Here is a 14499-nt window from a genome sequence, read left to right as displayed (position 1 = left end):
GGTGGCCTGATCAGCTACAACAAAGTGGAAACGTCCTAAAGGAACACGAGTCCCCAGTGATGATGTGATGATGACGATGATGATGATGATGATGATGATGATGATGATGATGATGATGATGATGATGATGATGATAATGATGATGCTACACCCAACCTCCCAATTTCAACTGGGCTGCATTCTATTCACACATGCCCTGTTTTTTCCACAGTGAAAACACGAACAAAACACTGAAAACACCATTCATCTAGTTTGCCAAGAGCAAACTACTCCCTTGGCTCTCTTGATTGTAGAGCCAAATGCACTGTTTCATTGAACATGACCAAGTGAAAAAGACAGTCATCTTCTAACATATCTTTGTAATCGTGGAAAGGCTCATTATTTTCTCCCTCACAGCCTACGGCACTGACTCATGATCAAATAGAATAATGAGCAAACGCAACCACATCAAATACGAGAACAAAAATAGTGCTTACTCTTTCGTTTGCTAATTCCATTTGCGTCCAATTTTTCCTTTAGAAGATTTTCTGCTTCGTGTTTCCTAACGTTACTGCCTAATTTGTTTGCCTGTATTATTTGCATTGGCTGTTTGTTTAGAGGAAGCACAGGTTGAGAATGAGCAAGAAGTCTTAGCTGAGGCTCATTGGTTTGATGAGGTTTTCCAAGATCACTTTGCTGGATGGGATTAAGATGAGGTTGACATAGTTCGTTTGATGTAATTGGATGCGAGTGAGAGTGATGAGGATTTTGCTCCGCAGAATGACGAGGTGGATTTTGTTTTAACTGCGGAGAAACACCAAGACCTTTTTGCTTTTGATACGATCCAGATGTTGCAGACAATCTTGAAGACGGTTGAGGGTTTTCTTTTGGTTGTGGCAAGACCTGATCTGAGGGGGATGACTGATGGTAGGTGGGCGACTGAAGTTCCAAAGAGGTGCTGATCTCTTCTGGATATGGTCCAGACTGACTTGGTGAAGATCTTGATATGTTTCCTGACTTCTGTTCAGGAGAAGGATCAACTCCTTTTACAGGAGAGTTCATCGTCCAGAAGTATTGACCAGGTCTGGGAGGAGAAGGTGTGCCAGACCGAGGTGGCCTTAGTGGATGACATGGAGATTGGGCACTGGATCTTGGTTGGTAAGGCAGTTCTGGTTTTGGATTTTCCGACCGAAGATGGCTTGGTACCTGGGTACTTAAATTTGGAACAGAACTTGCTTGGGTCAGTCGACTTGCTTTGTGTCTTATACTAGAGGACATCCTTCTTTGACTCTGCCTATGAGGGCTTGATCGATCTAATGCAAGACGTTTCTGCGTTGAACGATCAGAGCTTTCAGAGGACTCTGCCTCTTTATCATCTTTTGGGGGTTGCCAGCATTCCAGCTGCTCCGATTCAGACTGATCATTATGTTCTTCTTGAGATCCCATTGCAAGAATGTTCTTTCCATTCCAAGAGTTGGGCGAAAAATCGGTCTGTGTTTCTTTGTCAAGAAGAGGTGAGGAGCACTGTGTAAGAGCTTGACCATCTGCTGCCCTATCAGTTTCACATGGCTCAGGTTTAGAACCAGTGTTTCCAGCAGGATTTTCTGAAGACCCACACAGTAGACCCGGCTCTTGATTGGAATCTGACTGATTTCTATCATTTTCATTGAAATTTTCTTCTTTTACAATGTCCACATCGCTATTTGCTCCATGTGTTTGAACATGGGTATCAGCATTAAGTATATTTGAATCATCCTGGCTAACAATTTCCTCCAACGGTGCAGAATTCCTTGGCTGTATATTGCCATCCTCAAAAGCACTCTGCCTTACATTTGTTTTATCAAGCTTATCATCGCTTTCAGCTGACAATTTTTCAAGTTTCATCGCCAACTGCAGGACTTCAGAGTGAACAGGCAATCCAATAATATAGGGAAAATGTGGAGTCAGTCTTATCGTTTGATTGAACTTCGCCAGCATAACATCTGCGTCAGATTCTATTCCATGATTCAATTTTGAAAGCTGAGGATCTGCGTAGAGCTTCTCAAGCACGCGATTACTCCACTGTAATGGAAGTTGATTTATCTTTGCCAGCACGCGGCTGTTCGATGGAAATGATTGTTTGATGTGATTTGCGAATGATTGCTTGATGTTGTTCTTGTTGGCGAACGCAACTTGCAGCTCCTTGGAGGTAAGACCGACTGTTTGCATCTCCTTGCGGCAGGGCACTATTGCTCTGATCTCTCGCGTATTCACGACAGACTTAACTGCCTTATCTTCTAATACAGGCATGACAGGGGGTTGTCTATCTGATCTCATAACAATATTGACAGTGATGGTTTCTGCAAGGTTCCGATTCAGCTCTGCATTTGCAACATCATCCGCAGTAGTGCGATGCCATTCGCTTTTTGTAGCAATCCGTGATGTTTCAACCTTATCTTCTGGTTTCCGTGGAGATGACTGATTCCTGATAATGGCAGGATCATGTTTTGTTTTTGTGTTATTATCGGATGATAACAAGTCAGTTCGAGACGGATCATATTCTATGTTATTGGTATCATTATTTTGTCTTGTTTCACAGACAACTGCCTCATTGGGCTCCTTCCTTTCACATGAATTCCTATTTTCTGACATTAAGTTTTCATTTGGGTTACCATGCGTGTCATGATCACTTGAACAATCACCGGAACTGACCTTATCTGTCTCTATAGCTAAGTTCTTAGTCTGTAACTGAGTCTGAGGCAATGCTGTGTTCTCTGATATCCCATCATTCAAACCATCTCTCTGCACATCAGCCTGAACCACACTTAAGTTCTGCCGTTTGGTGTTCCATTCTCCTGGAGTGATATGAGCCTCATCTTCTAAAGTAGCCCTACGAGAAATACCATCATCTCGAACAGGAAGGCCAAGCTCATTTAGAGATGGAACTCTTGCAAAAGCAATTTCCTTTTTAACAGGAATACCACTTCCAGCCAACAGGGAGGACTTGCTATCTTTTGAAAATCCATCTGCCGAAAGGTCATCATATAGCCCAGAATAATCCATGAGTTCTGCAGCTGCAAGCAATTCCATCTTCTTTCTGACTGCCACTTTACTCGTACTCGTCTTCATCCACTTTTCAAAACTTCCACCTAACCGCTCGGAAAAACAGAAGGTAAAACTGTCATCAGAGTCACTTCCTTTGGGAGCTGTTAGCTCCCTGACCTTATGGCGTTCATGCGATCGTGCTGCCTTGATGACACTCAGAAGGGTATTGGCTAATCGGCCATCATGCTTGTTCTTTTTATGATGCGAATCAGATTTTCCATGAGTGCTATTGGTATCGTTACTACGATCTCTTATTTTTACATCTTTGCCATCACCATCCTGAGAACTCGCTGTTTTCTTTTCCAAGTCTCCATCTTCCTCGAGTCCATAAGAAGGTAGCTCTGATGGCAAAGCCCCCAGAGATATGCTATCAACCCGCGAGAGAATGACAGCACTTACTTTTCTGCCCAACCTCAAATTCTTCTTTGAGCTTTCCTCTCCAGGCTTGCTCTTGCCATTAGCATGCTCAACTGAACCAAAGGGCTCTGGGTATCTCAATCCGTTTTTATGTTCCTCAGGTACATTCTTTGATGTCTCCGGGTCTTTTGAATGAGTAGCAACATCAGAAGCCCTATGGTTACGGAGACCAATCGATCCCGTTTCCTTCTTCCGTATTTCAGATTCTTTGCTATTTGATTCCTCCTGGCGAGCACTTTGAAGAATCTGCTGAAGAATGTACCGCCGCTTTGATCCAATATCTTTATTTGTCTTGTGAGACTCTGACATTCCACAAGTCGTGAGCGTTTTTGCATCTCTTTTCAGCTTAGTAGATTCACGAGCCAGTACGATGACACTATCATCAATAGGCTGTTTTTCTGGTTTGATTTCACTCTCAACCAGGGCAGTGATGACATGAGACTTAGTGGATGTCTTACGTTTGTCACCAACAGTTTCTGGAGGACAATGTTTTTGACTTATAGGCTCATTTCGCACAGCTTTCTTTGAATCACCCCCTAGTCTTAGGGCAGCTTCATTATGACTCAAACTGCTTCCGAGGAGAGACAAATCCGATTCGGTTTCAACTTCATTTGTATCCAACTCAGTCAGCGCATTAGAAGTCTCCACACAGCAATTTGAAGTTGGTTCTTTACGACCTCCTTTACCAGCTAATGGTGACATCTCATCACTGTTCAGGGAGCCATCATTTCCTGGCTCTGGATGTGATAGCTGTAATGGATGTGTTATTGGGTTATCTGAACTTCCTTGGCTTTTAGCCAGAATATCCTGGGAGGGAGTAGTGTCTTTCTCAAATTCCGTCACCTCCCAAGTACTTGACATCAACGCAGAGACATGCGACCTTTCCAATGGTTGAATAGGACTTATGTTGTACCCCTGAGTAAGATTCGATGCAGAACAAGTAAGCGATGTCTTCTTTTCCAACTTTGACAATGGTGTCTTGTGGCCGTTCTGAATCTGCAATTCTTGAGCAGGGGGTATGGATATATTTGGCAGGCTTGTACTGGCAGTCTGAATCAAAGCTCCTCCACCTCCCAGATTAGCAACTTTAGAGCAAGCAGATACGTTGGGCAAACTACCACACTTCACACAAGATGTAGTTATCGAGGAAAAAGATGACTGCGTTGCTTTGTCTCTCTGGGGGCTCACAGGGGCACTTCGAGGAGAGACCCGCACTGGAGCAGTCTTGGCTACAACAAGTTTGCTATCAGTATTCCTTGATACGAGCTTCCGTGGTGCACTAGCTCTACCACCACAATTGCCAAGTTGCTCAATCCTGGACAGATGCTTCCCTCGCAGTATACCATTTGGTTGAAGCGACAACAGAGCCAGGCTTCGTAGGCTGCCACGAGCAAGCAACTGGACAGCACTTGTACTACCAATATCCTTTCCACCCCTTTTTATACCAGTTGTTATATCCTTTGGAGTAGGTGACCCATCCGCAGAACCCTTTTTCTTCTGGTGAATTCCCGATAAAGCATTTCTAACTTGATATTTTGCTTCAGCGTTGACCAATATTCTTCCATTTTCTAGCTTCTGATTCAGGGTAGGAGTAACGCTTGCACTTCTCTCATTGTCACCAAAATAAATATCAGAATTATCATTATCAGTTTTTCGAAACAATGCAGGTCTATTTTCACCGTCTTTTCTAGACTTTCTATGTATTCCTTTGATTTTCATCTTATTCTTAGCCTTCTTGCCAATTTGCTGCAATGACTGGTCATTCCCTTTCTCTGCAGTTGATGCAGGTTTCCCGACAGTCAAATCACTTTTCCTCAAAACGGTTGGAGTTGATTTCGAGCTAGAGGAGTCAACGACATTGATTTTCATCTCCCCATTTACTGCATTCTTTGTTGACCTAGCGTCACCTTCAATTTCTTCTTCTAAGTTATGCTGACTAGCATTTGCCTTTCCTGCTAAAGGCCCAGGAGCTACAGTTGATACACAGTCAACATTAGAGAGGGTATGTTGATTATAACGACTTGAAGGCACAGACTTTAGCTCTGGTGTCTCATTCTTTATCTCGGACCACCAATATTTCCCCTCGTCAGCCGAACTGTCGCTGATCGGAATACTGAGAGGGAGTCCGGTTCTTAGATAAGCCACTTTCACAGATGATTTTTTCACTATAGGCACTTCCTTCTCCTGAACTGGGAGTGGAGCTCCAGGTTTCTCTCTGGTGTCCGTTTTCACAGGAACCCGAGGCACGTATTGGTTGACATGATTATATCTGCACTGAGAAGCCCTGCCTTTATGGTAGAAAACTGTCTGCACTCCAGAAGGGGTACTCCGCTGGAAATAAGTCCTATTCGGTGAGGGCGATTGACAAGGAACTGGGGAAGAGACAACTTGCAACTTTTGTGAAGGAATGGTTTTCGAAGGCACTTCATCTGAACTTCTTTGAGGTTTGAGTCCACATAATTTGCATCCTTCTCTTTTAGGTCCAGTGGAAAGGGTCGTAGTGTTCACTTTCTTTGCAGGATAGTGAATCACTTCTTCCCCACCAGCCCCTCGTGACTTATCCGAAATGCCTGAATCCCCTGGCCCTGTGGCTATACTGTGCAGCAAGAACTCCTCCGTTTGTAAAATGTATCCCAAAGCTGGGTAAAATAAACTCTGTAAATCCATGATCGAGTGGTATCCTTTTCATTTAGCGTACATATCCCTCAAGGCAAGCACTCCTATACATCCACACAAGGCGTAGACCACAACTATGTCCCAAACTTGTCTCGTGAAACTTTCATTTTTCTATCTGTCGTAGACACCTTTCGTTCAATGTGAATATTGAATCTGAAGTATCGATCCAATTTTGCCATTGAATGTTATCAGGCTAGCTGCAGCATCACCATCAAACCATGAAATAGGGCGATACACCCTTGCTTTGATTGGTGTGTTCTCAAAGATCAATGGCATCAATCGCTACTTTCTGTCAAATAGTTTACTTTTCACATTTCAATGATCATGATAATTACAAGGTCATCATACAATTCATAAAAGGCTATAGGTACCAGTTGAACCCCGAACTTCTGATGATCATGACTGTCAGATATAGTTTCACGCATGACATACACAACATAATTTGAGAAGCTGGCTGTCACAGTAGTAACAGTCTGGTGTCGAAAAGCTAAAGTGAAGTACTGACAGCCATGACAGCCACCAGAGGCAATCACAGACAGGGTTACTCAATGTCATACAAGTCAGACTACAGAACATGTCAGGAACTGCAAGAGAATAACCAATGGAGTTTGTCAGTTTTGCCTGTCAAATCATGATAAGTCTGTGACACACTAACTGGTGTACCTACCAATCCAATTTGACAACATCAATGCTGATGGGAGAAGGGCAAGAATTCAAATGAACACTGTTTAAAAAGAAGATAATTAAGATATTATAAAATGGTACCTACCAATTGGCTGTGCCTGTACCTCAGCAGTTGCTTGACTAGTGGGTTCATACTGCTGTTTTCTGTCTAATGTGCCAGGTTCCGGAGGTGTGACCCTCAGTGCAGATCGTGGTAAACTCCCATCAAGGTGATCCCCCTCCTCCACGAATGCCTCGTTTTCAAACCCAACAGGTTGTGGTGGTGGAGGCCGCTGTTCTAACGCTTGTAACTTTTTAGAACCGCGTAAGGAAGCACGTAAAAATTCCTGTTCTCGTAATAACCGGTCTTCTTCATCGCGCCGTTTCCGTAAATCCTCCTGATGTTTTCGTATTCTTTGCAATTGTTCATCTCGGTCAGATTTAGGAGTACTACTTCCCGATTTATCAGCAGTTTTACGCTCTTTCTTTGGCGTCCCTGGAGGAGATGGTCCAATGTGTGATGGCAATCGTGGCGGTTCTTTTAAACTGCCTCGGAATCCCGCTGGTACATCAATTGCCATTTCTCTATGGGGCCCATCACTACCGTCTATGATACCTGTGTAACCGCTATTAAAGTCAGTAGTATTGTCAACCATTATCTCCTCCTGAACATTGTTCGCTTGCTGCACACCACGTTCTAAAGTATTAAAATCAGACGGTCCTCGATACAGATCACTGTCCGAGACAGAACTGCCCCCCTCACTGCCGGCGTATTGATATGCCGGCAGGAACGGGTTAGTGTTGTCTAAGCGAGCTGATCCACCATTTACATAACCGTTCATTCTGGTCGTATCCACATTAGGTCCGTTTATATCGGCCTCAAAGTGTCCGCCATTCAAACCAGCCTCAACAGGCGGCACATTGATATTAGCTTCCACATGAACTGGCTGCTTCCCCCGTTTGTGGGGCGAGTCCATATTATTTCCCTTATTATTTCGAAATGGATTGTTATAGCTTTCAATATCCATGTTTTCTTTTTCTTCCTGGTTGGGTAGTTTGGTCATATCCACTGGCTGGATCTTGTGGACCGCTGAAAGCTTCTCCAATCGTTGCTTGGCTTTTTCTTCAACGGCAATCACATAAGCATCTTGCACATTGTGAACATCAGCAACTGCAACAAGAAGAGTTTACAAGGTGTTACTTTGATTACAAACTGTTCATCTTGCTTGGAACTGACTTCATTATTTCTCATCTTCAGTTTTCTTTCTCAAGTTCAAAGCTGAAACAAGATCAGATTTGTCTTGTCACTGATGACTTTGCTTCCGTATTCATGCTATAGAACTGGGTCTGGGACAGTATATCTGGGTTGTCCCATCATACTTGGAAATTAGGAAATGCTTTAGATTCGACACATTATCTCTGTCAGGATTTGCCTGGAGGGCAGAGCAAACCCCATGACATTCATGTGTGCGGACATGTACTTCACAAGAACAAGTATGAATGCCCAAGGCGCTGTCATAAGCCTGTGTTTTTTATTTACACTGCAAACGCAGAACTATACTTGATCATGTAAATTATATTGATGCACATTTTTTTTCATATTCTCTCACGTGACAATTTTTTTGTGAGTAGGACCATTTACATTATTTCTCCATGAATCGGTCTGGGTGCTAACATTTTTGCCTAGACCGGCTAAAATGAAAGAAATGATTTTGTCAACGTGCAACCCCTGGGCGTGAATGAGTTAAAAATCCCACATCAGCCTTTGCAGGTTTTTGTTCAGTGGATAGGCACACACTTTTGATTATATTATCGCTATTCCTTCCAGGCGGAACTGCTGATACAAAATATTAACTCCAAAGCTCCAGGAGCCCCGGAATTTTGATAAAATCAACACAGAAATGTTGCAGTGTGCATGTTATTGATAACCCCTGACAATGTTGACTGCTTTATCATGAAAGGTTGGGAAGAATGTATAGACTTTGTATCCAAACAATACAGTGAAGAACAGTGCCACATACCCTGCATGGGGCTGATGATTAGACTTCAGTACAAGACCTTTATTAGATTTTATTATAAGGCTGACAATTTTGAAGGAAAAAGTCCGGAACTTTTGGTTTCTTTTGCAAACATTCAATTGTTACCGGCATGCCCTATACTGCGGGATTAAAAGTGAGTCTACATAGTTAAATACATACTCCACTTTTTGTGTTACATACAGAAGAGCCTATCAGTTGTCACTTGAAATACAAATGAACTCCAAAAACAAACCCACCTGAACTTGTCATCCAAGTGGAGTGAATTTGAGGAGGCGGTGGGAATGTTGCCATCATTCCCAGTTTGTTCAATATCATTCATCAATACAGAAGAGCCAGACGCCAATTAGTTTAACACCATTGTTTTCATAGTCTGATGAGTGCCATATGGTTCCAGTCGCAATCAATTCATCCCATTGCCAGTGACTACATCTATTACGTAGGTACACTTAACTCTTAACCAGTCTAGCTTTGTGATGCTACAAACTTTGAGATGACCAATATCGAATACAGAAGACGATGAAGACTGTAGACATTGTATGGTAAAAAACTCCACAATCGAAAAGCATCTGTAGCGAAGAAACCGTTTGCAATCATCCCATGCTGCTTCTATCGATTAGATGGGATTCCGTTTTGTCATTGTCATTACTGGTTTGATCAAATCTGTCATGACAAAGATGGATGCTTTGTTACCAGTGACAAGCATGAGCAATGCATCAATCGCTGGGGCTTCCAATAGGTGATATTTTGCTCCTTTAAAAGCAGTTAAATGAATGCATGAGTTTACACTTCATGACCCACAGACCAAGGAAAACAGATTTCACTGTAGGGATTCGATATTCAGCGGTGGCTTGATACACAATTTTGAATTTTGAATACGATAATAGATAGTCATTTCTAATGAACTTCCTATTACGAATCTCGCAGACTCTATCATTTGAGGAAACACACATCCAGAGGGTCATCAATACCAGAATGAGTTGTCATGAATGGAAACACTCTACTGTAGCTGGCCAAAGACCCTGAACCTTCTTGCTAACTAACAACAAACCTTTCCATAGAATCATAAAAACCGAATCCTACTATGCTTCTCCCAGAGCAATGTCAAATGCCTTCTTCCACAGAAGACAAACAGCCAATGGAAGTCATACAGAAGTCCTGTCAGAAATGGTCATCCTTATCCTTCTACCAGTCCTGATTGCAGGAGCCCCAAGGGAACCCACACATCTATCTTTGAGAGATTACACGCCAGACACAGCCCACGATGAGATCGAACACTCATTCTCTTCTATAGCCAACAAGGGGATTAATGCTGTCATTTTTCTCATCACACGCTGATGAGGTTGTACAGGATGTCACGCTCGATCAGGGGGGTCTTGCCGCTAAGGAATTGAGCAATAATGAGTCTTCGCACGGTGGTGCCTCAAGGGGAGAAGGAACATTGTTTAAAAGAGATGTCATGGTTAGCGCCCAAGTGAAGAACAATGACACTGAAATGAGGTTCTGACATAACTGACAAATCATCTGGGAGAAACAATTCCCCTTGAAATGTCCAACCACTCAACACGTACATGAAGCACCTTGTCTTACACATGAAGAGCATCTAAAGAAAAACGTTCCTCTTTGAGAAATGGTAAGTAGACCAAACATAAAATACCCGACAATGTCAACAACTCACCCTGTCTGTTCTTCAGCCTGTTTTGGTGATTTTCAGCATGTTTCAACATTTTGATGGTGACGGAAACACAAGTATAGCAATAACAATCCTAAGGAAACTTCGATACGTATCCCTTTCTCAAGCGAGCAACATCCTTCAACTCTTTTGAGATGGACCAGCTTGACTCTTAAGGAATGTTACCAGGCCATACCATGATACCATAAGCCAAGGGAGGGCTGTGAAGTAGGCCTAGTATACTTATATTCATAACAGAGGATATTATGTTCCAAGGAAAACAAGAGAACAATATCTCGCCTACATGACCTGTTCATTGTGCTGGCACGCAAATCTCAACGATCAAACTCATTCTGGTCATGTTCAGCAAACACAGTAGAGAGCAGACAGGCAATGAACTTCCTGGCTATAAGCTGGGAAACACAGCCAGTACATTTCATGAGAATTTAGCATGTGATTTTTGGTGATTTCACACAAAATACAGTCTGATGGTACTCAACTTATCAACAAAGATGTTCTCAGCCTTAGCCAAAGCCCAAAGCTTCCAGGGTTGATTTCATTTTGGAAGCATCAAAAGGCAAATCAAGCCAGGAGGCAACAGTTGCCTAGCAGCAGTAGGGGGTTACAATGACAGGTCCCACAAATATGAAGGCGTCGGCCCTGCTGAAGGTCACAAGGTTGTTACCCCTCACTTGAAGTGGATCATTCCACTCCTTCAATAATTGACACACATAAACAATAGAAGGAATCCCAAAAATGTACTCTCTGTAGGCTCAGTTTCAAGTATCAAATCCCCCTGCATAGGATATCTGCGTGCATGTATTTTTAGGACCTAACGCCAACAGTAAGTCTAACTCCGACTGAGCAACCAGACCCTGCTCAGTGAAACACCAACACGAACGGTCAAACTGATGATGAGGGATATTCAAGTCATGTCTCGAACAATAAATTCAATTATTGGCTACAGGAGGAATCACCAGGAAACAACGAGATTAGGTGTTAGCTTCATCCTGCTGGTGATGGATCGACCCAAGGGCATGAGAAGCATTGCCATTATCTTGAAGGAGACACAGGTTCTCCTTTATCATTGGAAAGGCACTCTGTTGTCAATATGGCAATATTATTAAGCATGTTAGGGTTAGCAAAAACACCTGCCAGGCTCCAGGTTACTAAAAGTAATAACATATCATCTTAGAAAGAATCAGGAGATATCTTATGCCTAGGCAAAGCAAACATTTGACCAAGGTTCTTCAAGCGAACATACCAACTGCAACAAAGCATTTAGGCTTACTTTCCGAAAATTAGAGATTGCCTGACCTAGGATACACCTGCATGATCGACAACCAAAAGATGTCACCACCAGCCCAGTGTGACAAACGACATCCTGATCTCCACATGCCAATGTTTTGTCAACAGGATCCAGAACACATGGCACTTTGTTGATAGTATTGATCAGCCCTCTATTTGTATACCCTGGCTTCCTTCTTCACAAATTTAGGAATAATCGATATCCGTTCCATTCTGTTTGCCAATCTTGTCCCACAATACAAATCTGGAGCCAGATGGCATGTCCTGCCAATACCGTACACTATACGATACTGTTAGGCACTATAATCTAGTATAAAGGCCTCTAGAAATGCATGGTATGGCAGCCCTAAGCTGTTTCATGACAGACATGTCTCAATATCAACTAAGGAGCAATAAGGAATTTATTGGCATTTTGGCCACAACCTTGTGAAATAAGGTGTATGTCAGTCTCAGTGTCAACAACAGCAGCCTGGACAGCTATGCTGATCCATAGCCTTCAAAAAGTATAATCAGACCAAACTACATTCTGGTTGATGGCCCACACTGCACATCACATTCTTCAACAGAATTGAGAAAATATCAAATCTGACAAGAATTTTTCATATTGGAGAATAAATAATTGTGGTTGTGGAGTGGCACAACATTGGAGCTGATAGATCTGTTGCCATGCCAACCGTAAGGAAGCTGGATTGAGTGGAAGAATACTTCACATTCCACACTGCAATGTACTATCATTCCAAAACTTTCACCCTGGAGGATGGGGAGATCATCTAATGTCGCTGGTACTGGGTTGCCAAATTTATGAAGATACCAGAAAACCAATAAATTCATGATACACTTTTACAGCCTTGGCATTTGGACATGGTCAGACATCGATCAACAACTGGCATTGCACCGTATCCAGGCTTAGCTGGTCACAATGGTATGGGCCACTTGATACACACACTATGGACCAGCCTCAATCAGGAAGCGATAAATTATTGATTAGAGGGGCTGTAATTAGGTAAACAAGCTTCCCAGCATTTGTATACTGTGGGTGGAATGGTGGAACCATTTACCAATACAGTGTATTACGTATTGAGCAGGTGAGCAGACGAGAACAACAGAGGCTTCACCAACTGCGCTTTTGATGCGGCCACCGGCCACCAACAGGAAATGGCAGAACGGCAATACGACGGCAACTACTGAATGACAGAGTACAGCATAGCAGGCAGGGAGTTGTATTGTACTTGTAGGCCAGGAACTTGTACGCAAGGTGCTAGACAACAGGGCCGTTTGCACGACAAGAAAAAATTCAAAGAGGCCAGATTGAAGCAAAAGAAGGCTTCAAAAGAGAAAGTTGTCTAAGTACAATACATGTAACCTTAGATTCAGCACAAGGGACATATAGTCTAGAGTTGTAAACAAGGACTTATGTGCGGGTCTAAAAGGGACTAGGCATTGTCACTGTCATACCAGGCACACCTATCACTTCCTACACTTTTATGCTTACGTTACACTTGCATAAGGAACAACTTCAACCACATTTTAAGTGTAGGCCTCGAAGTATATAATCAGATGGGTGAATCATTTGAAAGGCTGATCAATAAAATGTCTCACTATTTGTCCTGATACAATGCGGAATTCACTCAAGAGGCACTTCTGGAATTCCTTCTTTCAAAATCGCTATCAAGCCAACATTTTATCCACAGCTTGTGCAAATAATATAGAATACAAATTATAGGCCGAACACGTATAATGGCTTGTTTTTCATAAAGAATTCTGTCTTGCAAGTGAGGGTGACTGAATACAATAGCTCTGGTAGGTTTTGGACAATTGATATCCAGAAGGCAAATTGTAACATTCTATGAATAAATTGGCAAGGTAGGCCTAGGTTCAAGAAAGGTATGACTCAAATTTATTCCAGAACCAGGTCTATCATTTGTGCAGACCAATGGCTACACTGTGGACAATTATACATTTGTTAGATTACCAGGAAGAAGAGTCCATTATTCCACCAAGCCAGAAAACCGTCCACCCTCAACATGGGTTCTCTCGCAGTAATAGTAGGCGTATTTACCATGGTAACTACCCCGAAAAATACCACTTATGATTTCACCTGTACTCACAGGACTGTCCAGAATATCATATCCAACTTTCAGAGTCAGAAATAAAGAACTGCACAATGATAGTAAATCATGTCCTTGGCATGAATGGGAATGTTAACAGTACAGCATTCCTGTCAATGCAAACAAGATTAAGGATCCAAGTGAATTAAATCTAGATTTATTGTAAAGTGCAAAAGCTTGAAGCAGCGCAATTGCATGCATTCCTTACCAACATAATCGAGGTTAGTGTGTCAGTCTTGATCAGTAAATTTACAAGAGGTCAGTGCCAGGGCAAACCATTTGGTTCACAAAATAATTGATATATAAAGACCATCATCAAATCCAGTGTTTCCTTCAAAAATTTTCGTTTGCCTCAGTATATAGGCTTTTTCGATAAAGACGAATCCAAGTCTTAACAAAACAAATGTGCATGCTAAGAACACTTTAGAAGGCCTCATCTGACGTCGGACAACACCATAAGTCACTGGGACCCTTTGTTCCAGGTGAAACGCATGACTGTTGAGCGCCCAAACAAACTTATTTGTCAAAAAGGTCCATTCTTGACTACGATATGGAT

General features: G+C 42.4%; 1 protein-coding gene across 5 annotated transcripts in view; it reads right to left on the bottom strand.

Moving 5' to 3' along the window:
* Positions 1–14499, bottom strand: part of LOC135484381 (protein PALS1-like) — an 84092-nt gene that overhangs the window by 14428 nt on the left and 55165 nt on the right. For all 5 annotated transcript variants that reach the window (XM_064765779.1, XM_064765780.1, XM_064765781.1 and 2 more), the window contains one exon: positions 6926–7990. In XM_064765779.1, coding sequence (XP_064621849.1) covers positions 6926–7990 — 1065 coding nt within the window. The remainder of the gene's footprint in view (positions 1–6925; positions 7991–14499) is intronic.

The sequence above is a fragment of the Lineus longissimus genome, chromosome 3, assembly GCF_910592395.1.
Source record: "Lineus longissimus chromosome 3, tnLinLong1.2, whole genome shotgun sequence".
NCBI lineage: Eukaryota > Metazoa > Nemertea > Pilidiophora > Heteronemertea > Lineidae > Lineus > Lineus longissimus.
The sequence above is the reverse complement of the archived record's forward strand: the minus strand, read 5'-3'. Positions and strand labels throughout refer to the sequence as shown.